This window comes from Tetrao urogallus, assembly GCF_951394365.1.
Source record: "Tetrao urogallus genome assembly, chromosome: 10".
NCBI lineage: Eukaryota > Metazoa > Chordata > Aves > Galliformes > Phasianidae > Tetrao > Tetrao urogallus.
Window position 1 is genome coordinate 8,229,038 of NC_136823.1, and position 26,793 is coordinate 8,255,830.

Sequence of the window (26,793 nt, forward strand, 5' to 3'; positions counted from 1 at the left end):
TGGTCTTTGTAGTATGTATATATTCAAGAGATGTATACAGACTGCCACACATGCTCAGTATTAGCTAACTTGCTTTATAGCAGAATGATTTTGGACTCAGTGTTGCACCCTAGAACTGTGAAAAGCACATGTATAATTTAATTAACTGAGGAATCTAAACAAAAATGTTTTAATGGAGGTAACACTTCAGAGCATACTATGTCATTCCTGAAAAAAATCTTCAGCCAAAGTCAACACTAGCAACATATAGAGAGAAAAATATAAATGGAGATTCGACCTGCTCTGGTGTTAAACTTTGATACTTGAATATCCCAGATGTCTCCCTCCTCCTCTTCTTCTTTATAGACAGGTAAAGATGGATCTCTTGAAGGAACTGGGGATCACACTCTAGGCAAAGGTTGGACAGGTGATCAATGTACAGCATGAGATTTTGCCGTGGCTATGTGCCTCCAACAGTGACTGGATCATCTGGTTTAGAAAAACAATTCAAAATTGTAATATTTTCTACTGAACTTAATTAGGGAAAAATTAGCAAAAGGGAGTACAAATTATTTTCACAACAAGGATTGTCTCATACTTCTTCCCATAACTATGTAGCTCTTACAAAATCATTTCTTATTTAACATTTAATGAGTTAACTTTTTAACACCTTATAAGCCAGCCCTAAGAGAATTACATCCTATTCACAGATGGGTGTTTTTTAACACACTCATCTTCTGATACTCCCTCCATTGTCATCTGGCTGAAAGAGCATTTTCTAAAGGACCTTTAAGTGCAGCTAAAGTGAGACTTTCCTTCTAGCATTTATGAACACCATCTTTCATCTACTTATCTTATACACAGCACATTTTTTTTTTCTTTTTTAACTCTCACAGAACAGCAAATCATAACCTCCTTCCCAGAATTATTTGTTAGTATGGACAGCAAAAATATCTATTAGTGTAATGGGTAGTGAATAAAAGAGATCACAGATTACAAGCATCTTCAGGCTATCACATAATTAACGTATAAGAAACAAGCTTGTTCTACAAAGCAGGTTAAATGATGGCAGTAATTCTAGTTTAGAAATTAAGTAACATATAACACAATCCCAGTACAAATTTGAAAAGAATTTTAAGTTCATTTTGTTGCTAAAATATGAAAATAAGTTATTTGAAGGAATGAAGGATGTCCTATTAACCTATGACAACAAATTTGTTTGTCTTTTTCTCTTCTTAGTAAGAAAGCAATTAGTGTTTTGTTTTTTTTTTTTCCAATAAAAATATCCTCATGCAAATCTAAACACTCCTGGTAATCATGCAATTACCTTACCCAATGAGATTAAATTGCTGTCAGTTGAGTTCCCACTGCTGATTAACTTTCATATACTCTAAACTGAAATGAAGTCTTTGGTAAAGTCACTTAGTCATTTACAAAGGTGTCTCTATGACTCAAAAAAGTATAACAGTGATACAGTATTTGCTATAATCATCATATATCCAAGGTCAAGGAGAGATCATAGTGGTCCTCTTTTCTAAAAACCGAAAGAAATGCAGAATTAAACTATGTTGCTTATTTTGGTGTTTCTTGCCATGACTTCCAAATGTAATAGTAACCTTTGCCCCCTACACATTAAACACCATAATTATGTAATTAAAACTAATTATGCAATTTAACATACATATTTTTGTCCTGTAACAGGCAGGTCAATTACCTCACTCATTGACCTTAGAAGCTTTCACAGTTTAAATAAAACAATGAGGCTTTCAATTAATTTAAAAGTACAAACAGAAAAGGATCAACGTAACCACAGAAGTCGTCAAGCTAATATCGCCTTAATGGATCACTTACAACTCTCTTCATTTTCTATTACATAAAATAAAATCATTTCTTCTTCTTGTATCTTCTAATCATCAGAAATGTTAACACATTTGTGAACAAATCATACAGGTATTATTTGTCAAATGCAAGCAAGCTGGGACATCATATACTACTCTTTTCTTTGATCCACTTCTCTTCAGTATGGTTTCCTTTGCTTCCTCCTGTATTTGTATACCTCTCTCCCCATTACACCTTCACTTTATGAAGTGTTTTTTTTCCCCCCTTTTTCTTCATTATCTTCTTTGGTTCCACTGCTAACTGTAAAACTTGAGTGTAAATTTTATATTCTCAAACTGCTGCAGTCAATCTCTTCCAATTTCTGCTTGCTTCCCTAATGCTATCTAAGAGATGGCACTTCATGAGATGATGTTTCTCACCAGGTTCTTGCACCACTGGCTCTTGACCAATGATAATTCAGCACTCTGGAGGGAATGGAGGGAATTCTGGACTGCAGAAAGCTCAAACAAACATGCTATATGCTCTTAAAATTTTCCCGATTTTTTAGTGCCAGAAATTTGGTATAAGTGACACACGTTATATGAAATTATTGAAATATGTTTCTGCCAGGTAACACCTTCACTCTCATCATATACACAGATATACATACATTCTGCACTGAAAACTGAAAATTTTACAACAGAAAACCCTACAATTCTACATTTCAAACAAGTATAGAACTTCTTTCTCTCCATAGCAGGCATGCCTGATCTGCAGCCTGCATGCGGCCCAGCACATTTGTATTGGGGTAGCCCTCCACCATGTACTTCTGGGCAGTACGTGCATTTGTGAACAATTACTGCTGAGGATGAAGTACAGAAAAAAATCTCTGATGAACTTGTGGAGAACTCACTAAGAATTGCAACCACTGCCATCAAACCAGACCGATGTGCTAGTTTCACAAAAACTGGGTCGAACATCCCACTAGCTTTATACTTTTGTAGCCCTCTTTTGTGTATGCTTTAATAAAAACATTACCAGTTGAAATAAGTTTTGTTACTTATAAATACTAGCTGTAGTGTTTATTTTACAAAGATTGCTCTAAAAGTAATGCCTCCCATTTTATTATGTTGGCCCACGACATCAGAAGTGTGGGTGGGATGGCAGTGGAGGTTTAACCCACCCACAAATATTCTGTTACATTTTGTTGCTGAATGACACATGGCAGCAGAATGGCAGTCTGACAAAAAGGCACCTCACTTGGAAGTGCATGTGAAGCAAAGGCGTGTCATTGAATTTCTCTGTGTGGAAAAAGTTGTACCCAGTGATATTCCTGGATGCTTGCTGAATGTTTACAGAGGCTGAACAGTAGACATGAGCACAGTGAGGTGGCGGGTGGCGCATTTTAGCAGCGGCAACAGCAAGCATGGGTCACTCCACAGTGTGCAGTTTCTGATGAGTGCAGCATGCAGGCCCTTGTTCATCAGTGGTGACAATGCATAGCTAATGGTGATGACTGTGGTGAAAAATAGTGTCTTGTAGCTGAGAATTTGCTCTATCGGAGTTACTGTGCTCGCTGTATATACTGTAGTTTCCATGAAAAATTAATAGGAGGCAATACTTTTGGAGTGGTCTACATATATAAGGCCCAAGACAATTCCTCTTCACTCCATATGGCCCAGGCAAGACAAAAGGTTGGACATCCATCCTTTATAGAGTAAACAGGGATAGTCTTAGCACTTTTTTCTTCAGTAAACTAAATCCCATTAGCTAAGGAACAATTTTGAAAAAAAAGTGTGTGTGTTCTACCTTAAAAAAGATCATGGTCTGCAAACTACGCTGCTTTTACAACTGCTAGCTTAGACACAAGTGGTTGCACTAAAGTTAGTACACTCAGCCAGGAAGTAAACTGACAATGTGCATATAGATATACCACTCAAATTTTACATTGTTTTCTCCGTATCTTGCTTTATGTAGGGATCAGAAAATAGCTACTGGCAAAACATCAAAGTCTACACAAATCTTTACTGACTTCTTGAAAGTAAGGCAAAAATACATACAGCAATACAGTGAACTTTGTGTTCCAGTGTCATATCTAACACGATTTTCAGAGGCCTTCAGGTTCTCTGCTTTAACTATGGCCTACTTACATGAGCACCTCAAAAAGATATCAGTAAGCCTTTGACATCACAGAAAAAAAGGAGCGCTGAACTCTGAATGCAGAGTTACAGCAGAAAAGAAACAATTTAAACTGGAAGCAGGCCTTGCAACATTAAACCTCAAATTGGAACGGATTTATATAAAGTAAACCAATGAATTGAAACAGTGCCCCAACTTCTGGACAATAGTTTGAAGAAAAATAATACAGTACACATGTAGAAATTTTATCCATGGGAGCAGAGAAGAGTATTCCTTATACTCTCATTTAACAAAAAGGTTCCTTCTGTTTTGCACGGAATATTAAAATTCTAATTCAGCTCACAGAGCATCCCAAACAGAGCAGCAGAAGAATGTGTGAAGGAGTCCAAATATGGTGCTATTGAAGCAGAGTGGATTAGAGGAACTGGGACAGAATCCTACAAGTGGCTAAATAGCAGCAGGAGATCAGCTTCACAAACAGCATGACACTGTTCTTTTCAGACATGAATGACATAATGCAAGCAAAACAACTGAGAATTTAGCTGATAAACCTACACATTAGGAAAAGGCCTTACTATAGAACTTTCACATTCAACAGATATATAAGTGAATCCTGGTGCCCTAGTTTACATGGAAGAACATTTTGTCTCATATGAACATGCCAGGTTAATTGTGTAAAACAGAATCCTTTAATAATGTTAGAGGCTAAATGCATTTAACACGAGAGAATTTACTAAGAGACTCAGCAAATGGAGAAGATAAAACCTTTGAAACATTTTAATTTGATACTTTTGCAAATCTTTAATTCCTTCCTGAACAATTCTATGTATACCAGGTTAAATTTACATTTAAAAAACAACACAAAACAAAAAACAAACAAACAAATATCTGAGACAACTAGAATATCTATAATGAATCAACAAGAGAATCTCTGGAACTTTGCTGGTTATCCAGAAATTCCTCGTTACACCAGAAATATGAGAGAATCGTTAAGATTTTGAAGATAAGATGGGAACAGGTGCATTTACAAAGACATTACCAAGTTATCACCTGATGAAAAGAAAGAATCAAAAGATCATTTTGATTATTAACTTTAATGGGATTTTATGAAATCTCACATTCATTGTTATATTATTATTATATTACTTTTTAAATATCTTTTAAAAGGATAAGATCCCATGCACTTCCCATTTCATGGTATGAGCAACTAGAAGAGAATTTACTCAATTGCCTTTTTAGCTAGGCAGATACAAAACATATGAATAGTTTACATATAACATCTTCCTCAAATTCTTCGCCTCTCTGCACAAGAAATCCTTGCAGACTAATTAGTTTAGTAAGTTTGAAATAAATTAGGTCAAGAAGAACAGATTCCAGCCTGGATTAGAAGCCACACTTCTCCCTTGACTCTTAAAACAGTGTGGGACAGAAAATTCTGAGTGGTGAGGTAACTGCAGAAGGCAGAGGAGCTAGAGGTAAAGAACACTGGAAATTCATCTGCTGCAGCATTGTTTCTCCAGTGGTGACTCTTGGCATAATCCCTGAGCTTAACCAATCTTCAAATCATACTCGGTATGCATTGCAAACAGTACCTCTGTATTTAATAGCCTCTGAAATGTTTGTTCCTTTCTTTTCCATGAAATCATCAAACCACTTTTAAACAAGCAAAAAACTTTGGAACAGCATAATGGAGCAAGAAGTTCCATAGATAAATTGTAACGTACAAGAAGAAACATTCCCTCTCGTTTTGTTGTGTTTTGTTGTTGTTTTTCAGCCTCCTCAACCTTTAATTTTATATTGCTATTAATACTCCTTATTTGATAGTCAGCTTAAGTAGTTGCTTTGAATTCACGTCTTCGTAAGTGATAGTTTTGTACTTTCTGGAAACTCACTGATGTTTTGTTAATCTTTTTAGTTACCCAGTTAAACCTTTTCATTCAGAAGTATCTTTGAGAGCATAAACTACAGTGATTAAGGAAGCAGGGCAGGGAAATGACCAACGGGTGCAAAGGTGTAGGGTTTCCCTTTCATGGTCAGGGCAACCGCATAAGAACATCATGACACCCTGAGACTACCTCATGAGCCCTTCCTCAGCATACACCCAGAAGTTAACCTATCTGGTTACAAAACAGCCATTTACTATCATATGATTGAGTGAGAATGACAGATGACATCTACATTTTGATAATTTGATGGACATATGAATAGATTTATGATCATTTTTTCGTGGAGAGAGACATATAGACCAGTTCAAATAATTGCTAGCTGGCTCCAATCTAGAGATAATGTCACAAGTTGGCCATCTGTGCAGTTAAAATGTATGATTTCTGGAGATCTGCCATAAAACTGTACGATCAGGAATTTGAAATGATGTAGAGATAGCCATAATATTCAGCAATTCCTATCCCTTGCTCAACTGAAAAACAACAGGACAATGCTGCTTTTCCATCACCTGCAGCATTGTGCAGTTATTGAAATATGTAGTCATCTTGTTTTCATCACCACAGGGAGTGTGACTTATTTACATGTACGGATGTATCACACATTTATAGCATGTTTGGTACAGAGCAGAGCAGCTCTGTAAAAGCTGATTAAGACATTATGCTGAACTAAAAATTGGATGCTTTGCGAATATCTGTGTTTTGGCCTTTCCCCAAATGCCTTCCCTCACAAAGTGAGAGAGGACAGCTGGAGAAGACTAACTTTCCATACACAAGAGACCTTTTTCTTTCCTTTTGAAGGTATTACTTGCATGTTATTACATTTACATAAAGGATCCTTACTCTTCCCAAATATAGTAAATTGAACTTCAGTATGTGAACATTGTACAGCAATTTCCTCTGCCTCAAATACAAAATAGAATTATCCTCACTGTCATTCAAGCTGTCTCCCCCTCCCTCCATCCCCATCACAAAAAATTCATGCAAATCCATTTTTGTTTTGGTCGTTTTATGCTGACAGGGATTAATTTGAAAGCCTACAACGTAAAGACAAACAAGTAACACACATGTTTTTAGTCTACAGGCAATTTATCCAATTCATTTAGGTAAACTACACGATCACAACCACTCTTACCATCTCTGATACATACAATAGGTTATTTTCTTAATGGCTTAAGAATCATATATGCTGCTATGCAGAATACACTCTTGCATATTCTTCATATTTTACCCCTGATCTTGAAACAATATAATCAATGTGCACATTTTGTTTATTAGTAAAGAGACACTAAAAGCATTCTGGGAAATAATATTCCATGCCCTAGGACTTAAACAAGTTCTCTTTATAAATAGAGCTTGTGTAAATCACAGACAAAGTTGAAAAATTTCATGGATTAGTCATGGTGAAAATATCAGATTTCATGCTTTAGAACAGATTAACGGGAAAATCATATTAGAATCTTGCTTGTCCAAATTCTACATATTTTTGAAGAATAAAAAAAAACCAAAAACAGTCATAGTTCCTGAGTTCATTCACTTGTTCACACTTGTAGTATGCCAGATATCCAGGGTAAATCCTTCCTGTCAACCAAGTGTAGAACTTCTGAAATCTATATTTAGATGCATTGAGCTAGACACACTAGAATCAGAACATCAGGAATTATAGCCACTATACTGCACTATCAAATTAACCTAACATGAAAATGTTTTTGTCACTTTATCTAGAGGAAGAAGGATATTCTGAAATTATTTTCACAACCATTTATATTAGGTGTATTTCATTAAAAATGGAGAAAAATACTCCTAGAGAAGTTCCACTTTTGCATACTGTTTTGATATTCTGGTAAAAATATAAAATTCATACCAGTGGAAAACAACATTTGGAGTGAAGAGAAACTATCAGTTTTCATGTAAAACTTATGGGCTTTTAAGTCTTTCACGATGATGTAATTTAAAGTGAGGCCTTATTTAAAAGAGAGTTTACATATAAGCATGTGATTCAAAGAGACTTGTTGACTGTACAGCTATTTGGCTTGATGCCTACATCTCTTCTAGTCAGTTGTATAGACCACTTGTCATCTTTGCATACGAAGACAGCCAATTTGTCAAACATTTTCTTTAATTCTTTTTCTTCGTCTTCTTCACAATATCCTTCATATACATCCTGGTCATCAATATCATATATCTGACTGGAAGATGGAAATTCATTTGTGTCTCTGTCTTATTTCCTTTGCGTGCAATCCTCCTGGGTCTTATAGGATGTGCTTAATAAGAACCACATTATTCTGCTAAAGGAAGTCCTTGAGCAGACTTTGAGAAGCAGTATGGCAAATTAGTTTCAGAACATGGAAGGTCAGGTTGGAAATAAAAGCTGCGGTTATCTGCAGTATTTTCTGCATTTTAGAAAGTAACAAAAAGAGATCTAACTTCTACAAAAGGATTTGTTTGATATTTTTTTCTTTAGAAAGCTGGACTAACTTATCCACAAACAATGTGGATATCCACAAACAATGTCCTGGACATCAGCTGAAACAAATTAAAATTAGCTTTTAGATAAATTCACAATTTGAATATATGAGCAATCACACTTCTTTTTCAAGTGTATTCAAATGCTTTTGTTTCCTCAAATTTAGATCAATATTTCTATATTCTATAAAATTCTATACCATTTACATTTAAAAGTCTGAGTTTGCAATATAAACACACAGTACTTTAGATGGTTGGAAGTACCAGCTTTATAGCTCTTCTTGCAACCTTAATTCTGCCCCCTGGTGTCTATAAATAATGGTTATTTCTATTAATGATCACATTTTTCACTCTAGGATCTCAGTATCACTCTGCTTACAACCTAAATGTTTTTTAGAGCGAAGCTTCCCTTTAATACCACCAAAGTTTTTGAACTGCTACTTTTGTCACCATCTCCCTGAAACTACAGTAAGTACTTCCTCGGCTTCTCTGTGCTGCTCATCACTATATCTGGATATCACTAGAGCACTAAGAAACTTAACTGTATCTTTGTGGTATGAAAGAGAAAGATTCTTACTATCTTAATAGGGAAAGATGTCACACAGATGCTGGGCACTGTTTCAAACATCTTTGTTTGTTGCAGATGTCTTGGTCATTTGCTCAAAGCATTGAGTTTAACTCATGTAATGTTCTTAGTATTTTATGGCCCTTTTCATTTTCAAAACAGTTATATAGACTTTAACAAGTTATCTTTGATGCATCTCTATAAAATAAGATTGTACATTCAATTTTCTTCATTTTGCAGATGCTAAAAAGTGACTTGTGCCTAGCCCAGAGAGAGATATTAGAAATAGCTTAAAGCTCAGAACCACACCAAGTCCTTCAGCACCAGCAGCATAACAGCAGTATTTTTACTGTTTGAGGTATTGCAAATGAACAACACAGGTGATAAAGGGCAGAAAAAAAGAAAAGAGGTTCACACAAAACCTGTACATTGGTCTACAAATCTGTTAGCATGTAAGAAATCTGCAACAAGATAATGTACAGAGCTAAGATGGCCTACAACAGTAGTGGTTGTCTCTCCCACAGCCAACTGGTCCATATGGAACAGCAGCGAGGTATTACAGAAAATGTAGAAAATGAAAGTAAAGGGAAGAGCATAGTAAAATGCACCTAAAGCGCGTCAAAATAAAAAATGATGATACTAGCTCCTTCAAATCTGTAACTTCCTAAATTCCGCAGTTTTAACTGACATTGTAGTTTCTGTTTAAGGAAGCCATGTTTTTGACTTTCAACATAAATTTGGTGCACTAACAGACACAAGTAACAGACAACTTTAATGATGCCTCATCAGTACCAGAAGCAAAGTCTGAGCCCCTACCAGTCATAGATGAAGTACAGATATACCCATTTAAAATGAAACTGTGGTTACTGATGATCACTTCCAATTATGGTGTTGTACAGCAAAAGAAAATCTGCTGGCTTATATACCTGAGCAAATGGAAGCATTTTGGTTTGCTTTGTTTACTGTTAAGATACACTGATGCAGAAGTTCACCATTTATTCTCTGAACAAAATCTGAGTGCCCTCTCTGGAGCAGACGGGGAATCTACAAATAATGAAAACAGGGCTTTTGTTTCATTAAACCTATCAGCTTTTCTCCGTATTTTGAAATTGATGCTATCCAAAACTCAGCTGAAACTATAAGGGGACTTTTTATTGATTTCACAGTTAGGTAACACAACTAGGAGCAATGCATATGGTCAAGTTAAAAATATCAGATCTAGTCTTTGTTTATACCACCTGGTTTTCAGTCACGCAGACCTCAATGGATTTCTCATTTTTTGTTCCAGAATCAGCAAATTAGAATCAGCTACAAAATTTAATTAAATGTTTCTTCCTAGAAGCAGTGTATATATCATTAAAGTCCAATAATATTCATATTCAAATCTATCAAAAAAAATCCTCCCACAATTTTCTTTGGCAATAGCAGATTAAAACTGAAATACTATTAAAATTCCAATTTATTTTCCAGTAATGAGCTTATGTGTTTTGTGCCTGTGCTTTATTCTTCTCAGTGATGAAAAATAATTAAATTAGAATCAGTTTTCAGTTCTGAACAATTTGGTCTGCAAGGAGTGCAAAGTGTTTGATTTACTATTTACACTGAACTGAGATAAAAAAAAAAAAAAAAAAAAAACAACAATCCAAAATATTTTCTTCGCAATCATTAGGAAAAATGAAATTCAATTATTTTTTTACTAAATGTAGTCAGAAATTAGACAGTCTTTTCTCCCCCCTCATTTCATATACTAAAAGAAATAAATAACTCACATTTGTAAATCATTTTCATGATCACAGATGAAAATTACAGAAATGCAAAGCAAGTATAATTGTTGTTATTATGATGAGAATGTCTAGTTCTATTCACTATGTTCATTGCCTTAACACAGTGGGTAGCCTGTTATTACTAACGGAATAAACTTTTTCATCAAACCCTCTTTATAAAAATATTTCCCTGGAAATGTAACACAGCATGCAGCTAGACTACTACAATTTTCCATCAACTATGAGCGCACGCAGCATAGGTACTGTATTTAGATAATTTTACTTGAGCTTTTTTGGCAATAGTTCCTCTTAAGGAAACCAACATTAACCTGAAATTTAGAGTCTGTTATCCCCAGGCCAGCTTCATTGGAATTTTTAATATGGCACTGTCTATTCAACAGTTGTGTGTAAAATGCCAATAAACTGGCCAGAAAAGAGCTGAAGGGCTAATTGCCTTTTAACTCCACTGAGATGATAAAGTCACGTAGAAAGAAAGGAAAAACTCCCACTGCTTTAACAAGTTTATCTGACTGCCACTTTAACATTTGCTGTCTGCACGCACTTTAGTGCATTCACCAATAAAAGGATAAAAGCATTCAAAATCCTATACTCTCAGGAACTAAGAAAGTCCAGATTCAAAATGACTGCTCTACTGGAATCCATCCATTAGATCAGCTAACCTTTTGCATGGATCTTGATTTCAGCTATACAGTATACAGCATGAGCATTTTTCCCTTTGATGCAAAATATTATCAACTCTTAGAAACCTGGACTGATCGGGGAGGGGGGGGGGGGAAGGAAGGATGCTATTTAAAATAATAGTAGGAATAAAAAGTAGAAACAGCTAACAGATAAGAGGATGAAATAGCTCTATTCAGTGGTGGTGAAATTTCCATTAACAGTACCATGGTTTACTCTAAAAATAAAGTGACATACAGGAAAATATAGCATTTAATTGTCAATGCTGGATAACCATATAATTTCAATTTTCAATTCCTTCAGCCACTTCTTTATTTCCCTCTTCAATAATATATTTTTTTAATCTGATTATGAATGAGGTCTTCAGTTTCACTGCACTTTCATCATATGATTTCCAATTAATCTATAGTGAAAAGTAGGCATTAAATAATGCCAGGTATGGCAGTCAATATTTCTGAAGAAATAGCATATTTTCCTTGTACAGTTGAGTAATTATTCTTATCCCTACTTGATTCCACAAAAGGAGACGGTTGTTAAAAAGACATTTTGCAGAATGATGGGAAAGAAGAAACCAGTGGTCTCTTAATTTTTTTTTTTTTTTGCTAGATCTGTATTTTCACTTTGACTAGAGAAAGAACATATTCAGCTCTGATATTGAATTGACCTGTTGCACTCTACAAAAACAAAAGCAGCAGCAGAGGCACTGTGATTGCCAGCTGCAAACCACTGAGTGTTGTTTTTTCTATAAAAAATCTGTTCCATACTTTTCTTATTGTATCCTGGAAAGAGTACAAAATCTGAAATCCAAAGGAATTTTTATAGAAAAGAATACTGTTAACACCAAAAGTTCTTCAAGTACTCACCAAAGTAAACGTTATATCATATTACAGCAAAATTTAAGAGCAGAAGTTCAAACTAAACAGTGTCCTTCAAAACAGACTTATGTACATCAGAACCTGTGTATTAATGCACTTATTTCCATGCAGTTTTGCGTTTCCCTTCTCCATCACTTCATAATTTGTTCCATATTTTGTTATTTCTTTCACATTCGAAGGTGCATTGTTCCACATTTGGGTGATGAAAGACTGAACTGGATGGAAGTACAGTGAAACATTACAGAGAGAATGAAAACAAAAAATGAAGTTAAATTTTCGGTGTATAATGTAACAAAACTAAAGAAAAGGTAGTGCTCTTTCAGAGACAGAATATTTACGTTCACAGTACAAAATAAATCATTTTGTCATTCTTTCAAATGTAAAATGCCAATACCAGTGGGAAGTAATGAATTTATCCACAACAATGCATCACTTTTAGGTTGTCACTGCAGTTCAGAGGTATTCTTAAAGCTTAGATCTTCATGTCTAGATTAGTAGGCAGAGTAAACGTAAAGATCAAGCTAATCTAGGATAAACTTCTTTTCCACAGTTCAAAGGCATTGGCCTTTCTACAGGTTCAACTGCAGGTTTCTTTGAAGATGTGCCCTAAAGTTCATTAAAGAAATTTCACTGACTTGATCTGATTTCAACATTAAAAATGATGCAAAAACTTCAATGCCAGAAAGAACCTGACAAATGGACTTTGAAGCATTTTTAGGTGGTATTAGTTTACTTTTTATTCTTCCACCTAAAGTCAACTTTAAATATATCTTTACATTTAAATCCTTCAGAAAACTCTATCAAACTGTACATTAAATTATAATTACTAAATTATTAAAAACACTTTTTTTTATTATTAATAAGAAATCATTACTTATTTCTGCAGAATCCAAACTCACTGTTACTGACTTTATCCCACCCAATGACAGTCATTAAAAATATGTGCAGTTTGTGGTAGTCATAGACATACTACTTACACAGCACTGTATCTTTGTATAGAACTTTGCAGAGAAATAGAATGACAAGAACTGGAGCTTTTAACAACGTAAGACATAGAAAGACTTACATGACAATTCAGATTAAGAGTACAGTCCTGTCTTAATAGTAAGCACTCCATAGCCCCAATCAATAATAATTCCAAAACAGTTTAAGAACTTCTCAACCTCTGCTGAAGCCAAAAGACACACTTTTACTGATTACAATTTCACTGTTATGCTTGATCATGCAGATAATTATTATTTTTTTTAAACAGTAGACTGGATGCCGATCTCCTAATTTAGTCATATCAGTAACAACTATTTTTTTCTATCCGAGGAAAGGGACTTCCACTAAGAACCTTCCTAAAGGAGAGGTGCTGCCTCTCTGCACATACTTTCAGGATTTGTTACGAAGTAGATTGCAATGTATTATAAATATACTCATTTTAGTATGAAATGCTGCATTACTGACATGAAAAAAAGTTGAAATAAAACTGCCTGAATTGAGTGCAAATTATTCAGCATTGGTTTTCAGAATAACCATGCATCTTCTACCTTTCTAGCAATACAAGCTGTATGTCCTTGTGACTATGAACTTCTCATTTTAACTGCATACCAGGATCACAAAATAGCATTCCTGAATTTCATGAAATTTTATGTTTACTCCAAATATTAAACAGAATCTGACAAATAAAGACCTCGTAATGCAATCTTACAGCTATCAGTTTGTAGAAGCCACCAATGCACAGAATTTGCCGAATTGGAAAATCCTATATATTTATGTCTAAATTGTCAAATTAGGTCAAATAAATAGTTCTACTGACTGAAAAAACTGCCAGCAAAGCAAGCAAAATATTCTGACAGTACTCTCTTCCGTCTTTAACTACATGTTATCCGGTGTAACCTATATGTCCATTGACTTACATGACCTTAATGAGAAGATCCTCAACAGAAAATTGTTGTATATATAAAAGTTTATTTGAATCATATCGTCCTCATTTTTTGTGTATTTTCCAGTACTCTTCATATCACATCTAGCTGTCTCCTTAAGCTTATTTGCCTTTTTTTTTTTGTCTTTTGTAGATGGAAAAAAAAAATCCAAAAACTCAGTAATACCTGTGAATGTTGAATATTTAGGCCCTGCAATAAAAGCTGTTGAGCTATACACCTCACTTGAGGAAACTTCACTGACTAAAATCATACTGAGAAGCTGATCCTTCTTTCTGTCACATAGCTTAATGTTAATCACTTAATGCGATTAAAGTCTATACACATTCTTTTTTTAATTTACACCATGAATTTCCAGAAATGTTTCTATCTGTATACAATCTTCTTAACCTGTGAAAATTGTGCATGGATAAAAAATTCTATAACACCAGCCTGCAAGTTTGAATAAGCAATATGTAAAAAGTTTCAGACTCTTTCATAGTTCTGCAGCCTCCTCAGACATACCCTTCTAGGGGTTTTGCTCAGCCAACTCCATCTCCCCTCCAAATTCTGTATTTAATCATTCTCATCCATGCATTGCAATTTCTACTATGGCCTTCTGTCCCCATCTTCACACCTTAGCAGTCCCTGTCTTCCTCCTGATCTTCTGAACCACCAACCATTATTTCTCATCTGACGGCACAGCTACCTCAGTCCCACCTTACTCCTGCAGCAGCTTCAACCTTTCATTGCTACTGAGATATATTCTCAAACCTTTTCCTCCTGTCTCCAGGATCTTCATCACCCTCAGCCCACTCTGGACTTCAATTCTTGCCCTCAAATCAACTTGTCGGGAAAATCACCTCTATGGACTGGCAGATGAAGCAGAAAAAACAGGAGCTGAAGCCCTGGACCTGACACCAGCAGACCCAGACTGAAAATCTAAAGGAAATCTTCCTCAGTCCAAGACTTGATCATGCAGAGGGAAACTCAGTTGCTAAATCTAATAGTCTCACACAAAAAGGAACTCTTCTAAAAGCAAATAAATTAATCTAATCGTGAAAAATACATTTAATTGGATGACACAAAGTATATCCGTGGAATGAATACTATTCAACTGCTAAAATGCAGAACATATCTTCAAGTGATAGAAACAGTAAACTTGTTCAAAGAACTTTCCACTTCATACTGCTTACTTTTTTCCTGATTATTGTTATTATTACTATTATTATTATTTTAAATCACTAGCCTGAAAATAGCTAGACCTTTTCTGCTAAGCACATGAAAGCATTTATGCAAAGTCTTGAGACATATCTTCCGTGGCAAGTGCTCTAAATCATCTCATGAAATTACCAGCTATAATAAAAGTCAGACAGCGTTTAATATAAGGAAGGATGCTAGACTGTAAAGAGAAGATATAATGCAGATTGATAAATCTGTATTACTGCTTCATTGTCATTTTTTTTTTTTTACATTTTATTTTCAGAGTCAGAAAGGGAATTTTGAAGTGCCATAATTTTAAAATAAAAAGATGTAGAAGATCTATGTTGATAATTAAGACAGAAAAAAAAATTGTACTAAGCATCACAACATGTTAATTACTGAAGAAGTTATTTGTCAAAAATAGTATGGTTGTAATTTTTGACATATCGGTATACTGATGTATTCATCTACTGATATTACCATATATTCTATAAATTGATATAAATGTTCATATGTTGACATAATATGGAAGTTTAAGTCATTGTATGAACTTTAGATTTTTAAAAAGAATATATGTTATTAGTATTAACATCAGATATTGATTATGAGTAAAGTAGCAATGAAGGATCTCAGAGGAACTTAAACTAAAAAGAATGGGTTTTTTGAACACTCTTATGCTTCAGCAATGAAGGTAAAACATTCTCAAACAGTTTCATGTGTAAGGTAACAGCTGACTTTCAACGGACATTAATGGTCTGGAGATCGCAACTGTAGCTGGATGAATTCCAGTTTTCATAGGTGTGATATCACTATCAGTATTGCTACCACAGTCAAATAATTCATGAGTAACATTGCACTCAAATGGTAAGACGTTATTTAGAGTCTATGGGCTGCGATGTGTCTTATACTACAGTGTATCGTGAGGGCCCTTAAAGCCTCTCTTGTTTTTCTTCTGGTAGTTGGGTATTAACTGTATTAGCTGTATGTCCTATCTTGCCTATCAGAAATGCCTGCTTATTGTCTAACTGTAGCTTGTCTAACTGTAAAAACAAACAAACAAAACAACAATAACAAAACCTAAAAGGGGATCTATTTACTATCCTACACTCCATAAATACATCAAGTTCTTAGGAATGTAAAAGTGCACCCTTATTTCTACAAAGATTACTGTTAAACAGTAACAACATCAAGAATTCCCTAACTGCAGATATTAAGTTATATTTAGAATTGTAAAGAACTTTCTCTTTTCTCTTAGAGAAACATGAGAACTATCATCTGAAAACACTTTATTTATTAAAATCTGGTCATCTCATTTCTGTTTTCTTGTACCACAAACAGATGCAGAAATGTATAGTATTCAGTGCAGACATGTCTAAAAATGAAAGGCAACAGAGTATAAACCAGAGTCAAATTCTTTCTCAGCATTAATTCCACCCTTTTTTTCCTCCACCATGCATTCTTGCCCCTTCTAAAAAAGTCCTTGAAGTTTAGCAGCTTGAAATCATATGCCTCTCTGCTAAGCTGCTAGGTATGTGGAAACAAAGTTTTTAGGAGACCCATAAAATCAAACAAGATCAGACTAAATTATCTGCTGCTGATCTGCACTGATACGTACATTACTGCTAGTCACTAAGCCAGTCACTTCAGGTCCTGAAAAAACTCAAGGGGCAGTGAACCATGATATGCAACTCCATTGAAACCTAGTTAAGCACATTATCAGACAGAAAAAGCATTTTAGACCCCCTTGGTTGTCAGCTCAGAAAATAGTAAGAGTGATAATTACCTCTTTAACACTAGTAAAGACCAAATGAAGTATTGCAGCAGGAAAGCCCTTTCATTACACAAATTGCCTAGTGACTAGGAATGCGTTCAACAACTTTTTAACTCTGAGATAGAAATTGTGCTCCAAAGCTTGTAAAGAGGCCTACTTGAAAAGGAGGTTGCACTTCAATCACTTGCTGTACTGCCATGCCTGTGCAGACACCTTCTCCTCTAATGTGCTAGGTATCTGAGATCAGATCAAAACATGCGTGTTGGGCTTTGACAGCTGCTTCTTTTGCTTTTGTGAAATACCTCAGACATTGCTTTATTTACCTCCCACCACAGTTGCTGCAACTGAGCAACTATTGCTTTTTTTTACCCTTTGCTCTTTCATCTATATCAGACACACATTGTTTTCCTTGGGTTTATATCTTCAAGAAGTGACTGCAGCGATTGTTTAAAAACAGCATTACCAAATCTTTACAGATCATTACCTTATAAATTGTAAAATAAAACCCTTATATTTGCTATTAAAGATGTATGAAAAGGAGTGTCAAAAATAAATACTGAGCATGTATTTGAGCACGACCTTCCAGAGGAAAGCTCAGACCTTGGAGGATAGCAGCACGCAGGTGGTGAGCAAGCTAAATCTTCCTTACTGTAGAGTGAAAATCTTAACACTTCCAAATCCTTTGCTTTTTATAGCTTCCATCACAGATAAAGCCACAATTGAAAACTCATAAAACCAACGTCCCTCCATGATATTATCCATAATGAATCCTCAAATGATACCTTCAACACAACCAAAATTTTCTGTTTTGGTTGTGGACCACAAACACATCATTAAATGAAGGATTCAGAATGACAGAGAAACCACAAGTTTTTGAGGTTTGTCTTCCCTGTTATGATTTTTTCTCCCATAATGTGATTTTTACTTTTTGTTTGCTGTGAAATACATGCTATAATTACTTTCATCATGAAGATTCCTGTCATTCTAAGTGGCCTCATTCACGGAAGTAACTCATCAGGGACCTCTAAAGGGATGCCTTTCTCAAGGTTCAATGAGATGTACAAAAGTAATCTCCCTGGTTCACTCTCCTCCAAACCTAGCTTAATTCTCAATTAATGCTCAAGTGGCTGAACAGCAATTAATTTTTCTTTCAAAATTGTCAATGCATTATCCCCTTCCTCAGCTATTTGTAGTTTTGAACCCTGGAATGACATGCTAGTGTCTTCTAAGCACTTCGCCTCATGTTCCTCCAAACTCACTACTGTTCTATCTGCTTTATATTCCTTGCTCATCAGACTCTTTTGGCCTCTGCAACTTGTGAAAGCTGTCTTGTTAATTTCTACTTTTTCTGTTCCTGCTCTCACCTTGCAAGCTATCACTGAAGAAGCGATATCCAAACTTACTTCATTATAAATTTGTTCTTTTCTTCTGTTATTAAAGGATTTTACTAAAGTTCTTTCTACTAGCCATGACCCATTCTAAAATCCAGGAATTATTTTCTGTCTTGACAATTTTTGCAGCTTGTCATATATCATTATAAAGGTTATCTGACAACATGGACATACCAAAAATTATAGATAGAAATAAAAATGTTTAAAAATATATACATATCCCTAAGCAGATGTGGGCCAAAAATAATAATTAAAAAAATAGAAACTTAGAGTGATAAAAACTGACACAGTAAATGATAAAAAACAGAATCTTTTAAATGAATGGCATACATTAACTCAGAACTACCAAAAACATCGTTGCTGTCATCTGCTCATTGACCTGTACATTTACCTGAGAAGAGACAAAAGCAAACAAAAGAAATATGCTTTTGTTTTGTTTTGTTTTTTTGCCTGTTTGTTTTATCATACTGAGTGGACAAAATTAGGCAAAAGGGAACCCTAAATAATTATTGAAATAACTATCTTTCAGCTGCTGTATTTCAAATGAGCAGAACGAACACATGAGAAAACAACTTGAATTAGAATTAAGAACAGATCTTTGAATGATGTGTTAAAATACTAAAGATTAGATGTATTAAAAATGTATCCAGTGAAACTGGATCAATTAATAATAGACTGAGTCAACTATAGTCACACTTAGCGTGTACTGAAACTCCTTGTTATACAGTAAAATACAAGACATTACCAAGCCCTACTTATGTATTCACTATGAGCTCAATTATGGTAGTAAAATGTTAAGGGTGTGGGTGAAAGATATAGCCACAATAGTTTTGAATCACATTCCTAATGAATCTTGCAAATTATTATCTCTTAATACTGAAATATTTATCCTTGATATTAATATTCTAGCTTCTTATGGACTCCATTTAATTACCAACATTTGAAAACTATTTTGGCTTTAGAAAACAAACTTTGTTTACTGTTATTCCAAAAGATATATCAACCCTGTCCTCAAAGGCTCCCAAGACATTTGGCTATGAGCAGAATATGTATCTTTCAAGTCTGTGATTCTTTGATTATTTAATCTTCTACATCAAGGAAAAGAATATCTTTAAGTAGCAAGCAGAAATATTTGACTAAGATAGGTTATGGTAAGGAGCCAAAATTCCTATGCATGTTGCTTGCTCAAAAGCAACAAAAATGAGAGCTACTATACGCTACCATATTTATGCTTTTTAATTCTCTGTAAACACATAAAACATAAATCAATAAGATGCACATTAAATGAACGTCTTTATCCCTTTTCATATTTTGATAATCTGCTAGCATTTATTTTATTTGTTTTACATATATGGTGAAAGCTAAAACAACTACCACAGACTTGTTTACAAAGCAAATGATCAGGTGAGATTAGTGGGCAGCTCATGCACTGAACCTCTCCATCACCTGCACTCCTGCCATGCCCAATTTGTTCCCTATCCTGTCCCATTATCATCCATTAGGAGACCTTCACAGTAACAAATTTAAAAATCTTTTTCACTCCTGAACTCTGGAAGATTTTCCCACAGATACTTTGAGAAGGCACTGGAAGAGAGGAAAAAAAGGACTCAATAACAACACCATGCATGCTAATTGCTCTGCTACAACTACTTAGTTTGTAGCTGCAGTGCACGCATAAAGCCAAATCTCCAGCTCTCCAAAGCATGCCACAGTCATACCAAATCATAGGGCAAAGTCTCTCCTGCCCCCAAAAAGATCTGGGCAAAAATACCCAATAAATGCTATTTTATAGACTAATCTTCAATAAAGGTAAAGAGGAATAAACAGTCATGATTTGAATTTGTATTTATCAGCTTAGCTTGTTGCTTGCCCCTCTTATCAGACAGCAGTTTTAATAGCCTTTAAGGATCATTATTAGTGATTTGACATTGGCGAGTATACAGATGTGGATGCAGAATATCCCCACAGCTGAATGGTGCATGAGAGAAAAGATGAAGCTACTGGAGGAACAAGTGTATTCTACCAGCAGTAAAGATTGAACTTCCTGACACAATCAAGAAAGGAATGACACTGTGCCCTGGGATACTGGGTCTGCGTAGTAATGAGTCAATTTCTTATTAAAATGACAAATCCAAAATGAAAGAAGTCTAAAAGATTCTGATTTACCAAATACGTTTATGAGCATCTAAAAGAAAGTTTGCTGATCAGATTACATCCTCAAATCTGAGACTCTCTCTTCTCCTGAATTAACAGCAGATACTCTACCAAAAAATGGCATATGTGAGGAAAGAACATACGGAATATTCCCTCAAAAACAAAGCTACAGAAGCATTTTAATGCACAATTCCCAAAGACCTAAAAACTATTATTTATGATCCAATCAGGTTCACCAATATTAAGTTTCCTGTGTTCAACTTCCTATGAAAACCTACTACACAAGATAACAGGGGGGCCTAGGGAACATATTATCAGAACTGATAGTCCTGAAGATTGTCTTCTGTTTTAGACAGTGGCACAGGAAATTCTCAGGAACAATCTCCAACTACAGGCATATGCTGTTATGCAGACATACACACTACAAGAAAGAGGGATGTGCCAGTAGCTGGTGTGTTGAGTATAGGAGTGAACATGCAAGATAGAGGAGCAGCGTTCAAAGCATTTCACCTTAGCAAAGACAGAAAAGCCACTGAAACTGGAAAAGGTTAGAACAATTGAAAGGTTAGAACAATTGAATGTTCTAGTAATATATTTACTTCTTTAAGAACAAAGGCAGCTGTACGTACCACCATGAAACTGCACTTCATACAAAAGACATTTCATCCCAAATCTTTACATACTTTCGAAGGGGCATTTGTTCAACTCTTGATTTGATTAAAAACTAGTATTGCCCAGAATTCATTTAAAATTATGCAATTTGGTTTTGGTAATGTTTTTAAATACATGAATTCTTCCTTGTACAGATGCAAGTACAAGCTTTTCCCAGACACATGCCAATGAGTAGATGTGCCAAGTCTCATGCACTAAACACGAAATTCATTCTTTTGGCCTCATCTCATGCCCTCATGCTGCAAGACCTCATGTATTTACAGCATGGAGCCACTTCCTCTCCAATTCTATAACCTCACGCACGACATGCAACTCATTTCTTAATCAGCTGTGTGTACTCAGTGTGACTCTGTGGTGATGTGACAAAGCCAAGCCACTGCATCTGAAAAAATACGCCACCAGTCCTCCTTGGGATAGTATGTCTCTACCATGTGAGCAAACACACATCATCATTTACACAACTCGCATGTTGGGATGCCAATAAACTGAAAGGCTGGTGTGCATAGGAGGGATTGACATGTGGAAAATCAAATATGGAGGGGAAACACTCCTTTTATGATGCACAAAAAAACATTGGTGTGGTCAACAGATGGAATGTAGCCAGGTCCTCATTACAGCAATGCTATTGACATTGCTACAATTAAGGTAAGAGTCACTGTTTCCACTGTAAACTCCTGTTTGCAAGGCCTTGTAAATTGGCCGTAAAACTTCACTTCAGGCAGAAAGAACCTTAACACAGAAGGCCTCAACATTAAAGTATGTTTCACATATATTAAAAAGAAAAAAAAATGGTGCGCCTTTCAGATTATATGGTAGCTGAAAACAGGTTTCCTATTCTTGTTCTTGTATTCTCTGCACTCAGTGCACTCAGAAAAACCTTTGTGTCTATGGAGTAAAACGATGGAATTTTCCATTCTAATTACAGTGTTCCACAGTTGGTAGCAGTTTCATTTCTTATTTTACTATCATATTAATAACTTAAGTTGTTAGCTTTGGAAAACTGGTTATCATCATTTGAAACCATATTGTTAATTCACAACACCTCCCATATATTCATTTAACAATCAAAATACAACTTCATATAATAAAGCACCTTGAATGTAAAGGATGCATTATAATTTTTAGTCTATTTTCCCTCCACAAACTCATATACACAGAGAAACAACAATGTAAATCAAATTCAGCCAGCTAATATAGCGCGTATCCTGTGTCTCTGAAGTAAGAGGGAAAAATTTCCTTGTATTTCAGCAAGAGCAGACCCACGCTTTCAAAATACATGGGTATGTAGCACTATAATTACTCCTTATTTATAGGGTGCTGACAGTAGGCTCAGTGCTGTACAAACAAACGAAGACATGGTCCCTGCCCCTTGGGACTTACAATCTGAAAGCACAACAATTGAGGCACATAAAACACCAAGTAGTGATCCAGTACACAGTGGAACACTGATATGTTTGTTTTCCCATAAATAAATCACTCCTTGGGGGTAAAGCAAAAAATGGGTAGTCTTCTTCAATTTGTGTTTTAAGAGAGACTTTGAAAGAATACACATTTCTTGCATCCAGACTTTCAAACTCTCCATTAAAAGGGATTATGGGAAAAAGCAATCTATAGCATTTAAAGTCTTGTAGTCAATTATTACTTTTTACAGAAAAAAAAGCTTACATTCCCTTTAAAAGGAGCTTACATGGTATTGCACATCTGTATTCCTCAGCTACTGAAAGGTACACATCATTCCTCTATGTTCCTCTAATCAACGTCACTGTCTATATATGCCTGTATATAACAATATAACCACCCATGGTTCTACTCTGACTGCATACTGCACTTTTCAGTTGGGCCTGTATACACATTTAATTTAGACTGAGATATACAAAACTTTTGTTTTGAGGCACAAATATAAGAACAGCTGGGTTTTCTATAGCTCAGGAAATGATTTAAATGCCCTAAGATGCCCCAAAAATGCTCTAAAACTGAGACCATTCCAAGCAGGCCTCCAGGGAAAACAGAACATTTCATTTTTTTTCCTTCTTGGCTCTCAGCTGGTTGCTTTCCCAGCAAACACTGAATCAGACTCATCCTCTTCTACAGAGCTACTCCTTGTTTTAGTGCCAGTAGTTTCACACTGAACTTCAGATCAGCTACAGTTCCAACATTAAAGCAAGACTAACTGCTCATCTCTTCCGGGTAGAGACGGCTATGCAATGTGCCCTACATATCTTACAGCTACCAAATTAAGCAAGGAAAAATGTTAGCAAAAAGAGAGTTTGGCACATGCAACGCTTATTCCCAAAAGTGATAATATTAATGTTTTTGAAGCACTCCCTTCTGGTATATTTGAAAAACAAAACAAAACAAAAAAACCCACACAACTGTAAGAGCTACATCCTGCAGCTAGTAAGTAGAAGTGCTTGAGATGAAGGCTTTGCATTCCTAACATAAACTTCTTATGATGTATGGCTTCATGACTGGATACAGTTCTAGAATTAACCCTGACATTTCTTTTTTTTAATTATTCTTTAAATAACATTTACACTGTTAACCTAGTAGACTGTAATGTCTTCTCAGAACTATAAGATGATTGGCAGTGGGTTTTTTTTTTTTTTTTGGACACAGATCAAGACAAGAAGGTCTGAAATTTAACCTATACTGGCAGTGATCCTCCTTACTTTATTTATTTTTATATCTTGCTTACCACTTATAAAATTAAATAAAGGCAATTGATATAATAATCAAATTAATGTATAGGCTGTATAAAATAATAAACAAGAATTAACAACATGGTAGTATGACATAACACATAAGCTTATTTGCTTACTGCCATCTTCAAATAATTTGTACCTTTCCTAAATGTTACTTAACCCAGAGAACTTCAGATTCTAGAAGGAACAAGGTCCATCTACGAAGGGGAGGAGGAAAAATATTGCCATAGACAAGACAGAAACACAGCTGTACTGCACAAAGACACAACCTTCCCATACTTGTCCTCTTAGAAACAAGCTCTGCCCAAGGAAGGCAGTAGCCTCAGCACCAAAGACTGACACTCAGCACAGAGAGATTTTACTTAGGTCCTCAGCTAGGATGGCCCATTACAGATGCATGAGTTGTTATAGTTCCTTAGGTCTAAAGGAAGACTGCAATAAAGAAACACGATAGTCTTGGTATTTGTAGGTTTGTTTGACGTTCTGTTTGACTGAATATAAAACTGGATAGAAAGATTTTTACCAACAGCTTTTACCACACTGCATAGGGATGTGGGATCAAAACAGCATTATTCACCTCTCAAGGGTGAATAGGTATGAAATGTGACGCTGTAGAAGGCACACATGTAGACAGCAACTCATGAATGCAATTTTCTTTTCAAATGGACAGTAACTGCTTAGTAAATCAACAGTTCTTCTCATACATCTTAATGCTCAAGTACAAAATGTCAGTGTAATTGCACTAATACTGCATATCTGATTTTAGAAAATACACTGGAAAATATAGGTAAAAACAGGAAGAGGAGTTTTATTTATTTATTTTTACCACTCACCACAGTGAAGTAGAATTTGCACTGCCAGTACCTTGCAACTAAGTATGTGGAAGAAAATAAAAGTGAACACCCTCCACATCCACATCTTAACACGTGTTCAACATCTTCTACCCCAAATATTTTGGTTAGACCCACTTACGGTGCTTAAGACATACTAGCACTTTTACTATTTGCAGAGGCAATGAAGAGTGTTATTGCCATGCTGAGTGGAGGTGCATGCAGATATACCTAGAAGTGTAAACAGAAGTGTAAACTGGCATAATGGACATCATCAGGATAGGAAATGAGATTTAAATTAAATCAGACAATTTCTGCCTAAACTTAACTACAACCCCTCCACTAACAGGTGTTCGCAAAGAAGGTACAGATTGACTTCAACTTGAAAATATTAAAATATCCTTAAAACACTCAAAGGGGTTACTTACCAAAACAGTAAAGAATGAAAACGTATATGGTATAATAGAAGATACAGGACACAATTTGTGCACTGTAAGTACATTTCATATGGTTGTGCACACATGTAAATCTATAGCTTGTTACAACAGTTACACATGCCATACTCTTCTTATCAACCAACACCTGCCTGCAGAACCTGCCATCTCAGATTTGGCACCTGTCGATTACAGATTAAGCTCACCACTTTCTGGTGGCTCTCCTTATAGAGATCTTTTTTTCCTCCTTTTTTTTTTTTTTTTCCCCCCCCCTTTCTCTGTTGTATTCACCTTAGTCAATTCTAGCTGAAAAATACGGTTCTCCATACATAAAATATGCATGCATGATTTAAACTTAAGCACTTACCAAGGATTGATTAATAAGTAAAACAATGCCTCAGCCAAACCACCATGGAAAAATCAATTTGAACCTTTTCTTATAAGAACACAAAGAATAATCTGATACAAAACCCATGTCTGCATACTTGTCAAATACCATGAGTTGAGTATGGGATTCATTCTTTCAAACACCTCAAAGTAATTCAACTGTAATTTTTAAGATAATTTTTAAACCCTTGAAATCTATTAATTTCATTTCTTCATATTATGACAAAAGTATCAAGAAATTTAAAAAGAAAAGGTATTTTATTCCAAAAGACTTTTTTCATTATTTGTGAAACACAACATTTACTGTCATAACAAAACGTTTCTCCGCATGCATCATCTCAGGCAAGGGTAAGCATCCATACAGTTTTGCAAAAAAGACAATGTGACCAGGAGTCAAGGAAAGGCCAGAAACATCCTTCAGAGCAACAATAGACAGATAGACAGATCAACTTTTGGCTATGACAAAAACAAGCACACACATTTTTTGGTATTTTGTTCTTTCCCTGGACACTTTTTTTTTTTTTGTGCACCAATGTCTTCTGAGAGAATTTTTTTAGTTATTTATGTTACATGGCTATAAAAAAAAGCCTTGATCTGCTATCATAATGCATTCATAATGCAAGCATTTTCAAAGTATATTTAAATTCTATTTACTGAAGCTAGAAAAAGGGACAAGCCAAGAAATTTAAAGTTCTTCTAATTTTGGGAACCAATTCAAATTCACTGAAGTTGACAGCGATTGAAAAGTTACTACACTCAAATAGTGGTATGGCTCATGGATCATCTAGTTCCAAACCCTCAGCATGTTTCTGACCAACTGCTGATGAATTAAAGTTTCCTTGATATGAGTCCCAAGTCCTCTTTCTGAGAAGGATCAACTACACGCCAGTAAAGACTTTTCAATTACATCTGGCAGTTTGCTAATCACATCCACAGCATCCCTACTTCATCCTTCCTTATATGAAATACAGATAGAGAAATACATAAATAATTCTTATTTCTGTACCACCTATTTGTATTTCTGCATTTTTCACTGACTCAAACACCGAAGTCTTGATTAAAAATAATATTAATCTCAGTCCAAACAAAGGCCTGAGGACT

General features: G+C 35.2%; 1 protein-coding gene across 1 annotated transcript in view; it reads right to left on the reverse strand.

Annotated features, from left to right (window-relative positions):
• Positions 1 to 387: 387 nt before the first annotated feature.
• The window catches only part of ERC2 (ELKS/RAB6-interacting/CAST family member 2), a gene marked incomplete at both ends in the record, with an annotated part of 356,767 nt that continues 330,361 nt past the window's right edge, over positions 388 to 26,793 (reverse strand). Inside the window, one exon of the mRNA XM_079540281.1 lies at positions 388 to 468. Within this exon, the coding sequence (XP_079396407.1) occupies positions 388 to 468 (81 nt within the window). The remainder of the gene's footprint in view (positions 469 to 26,793) is intronic.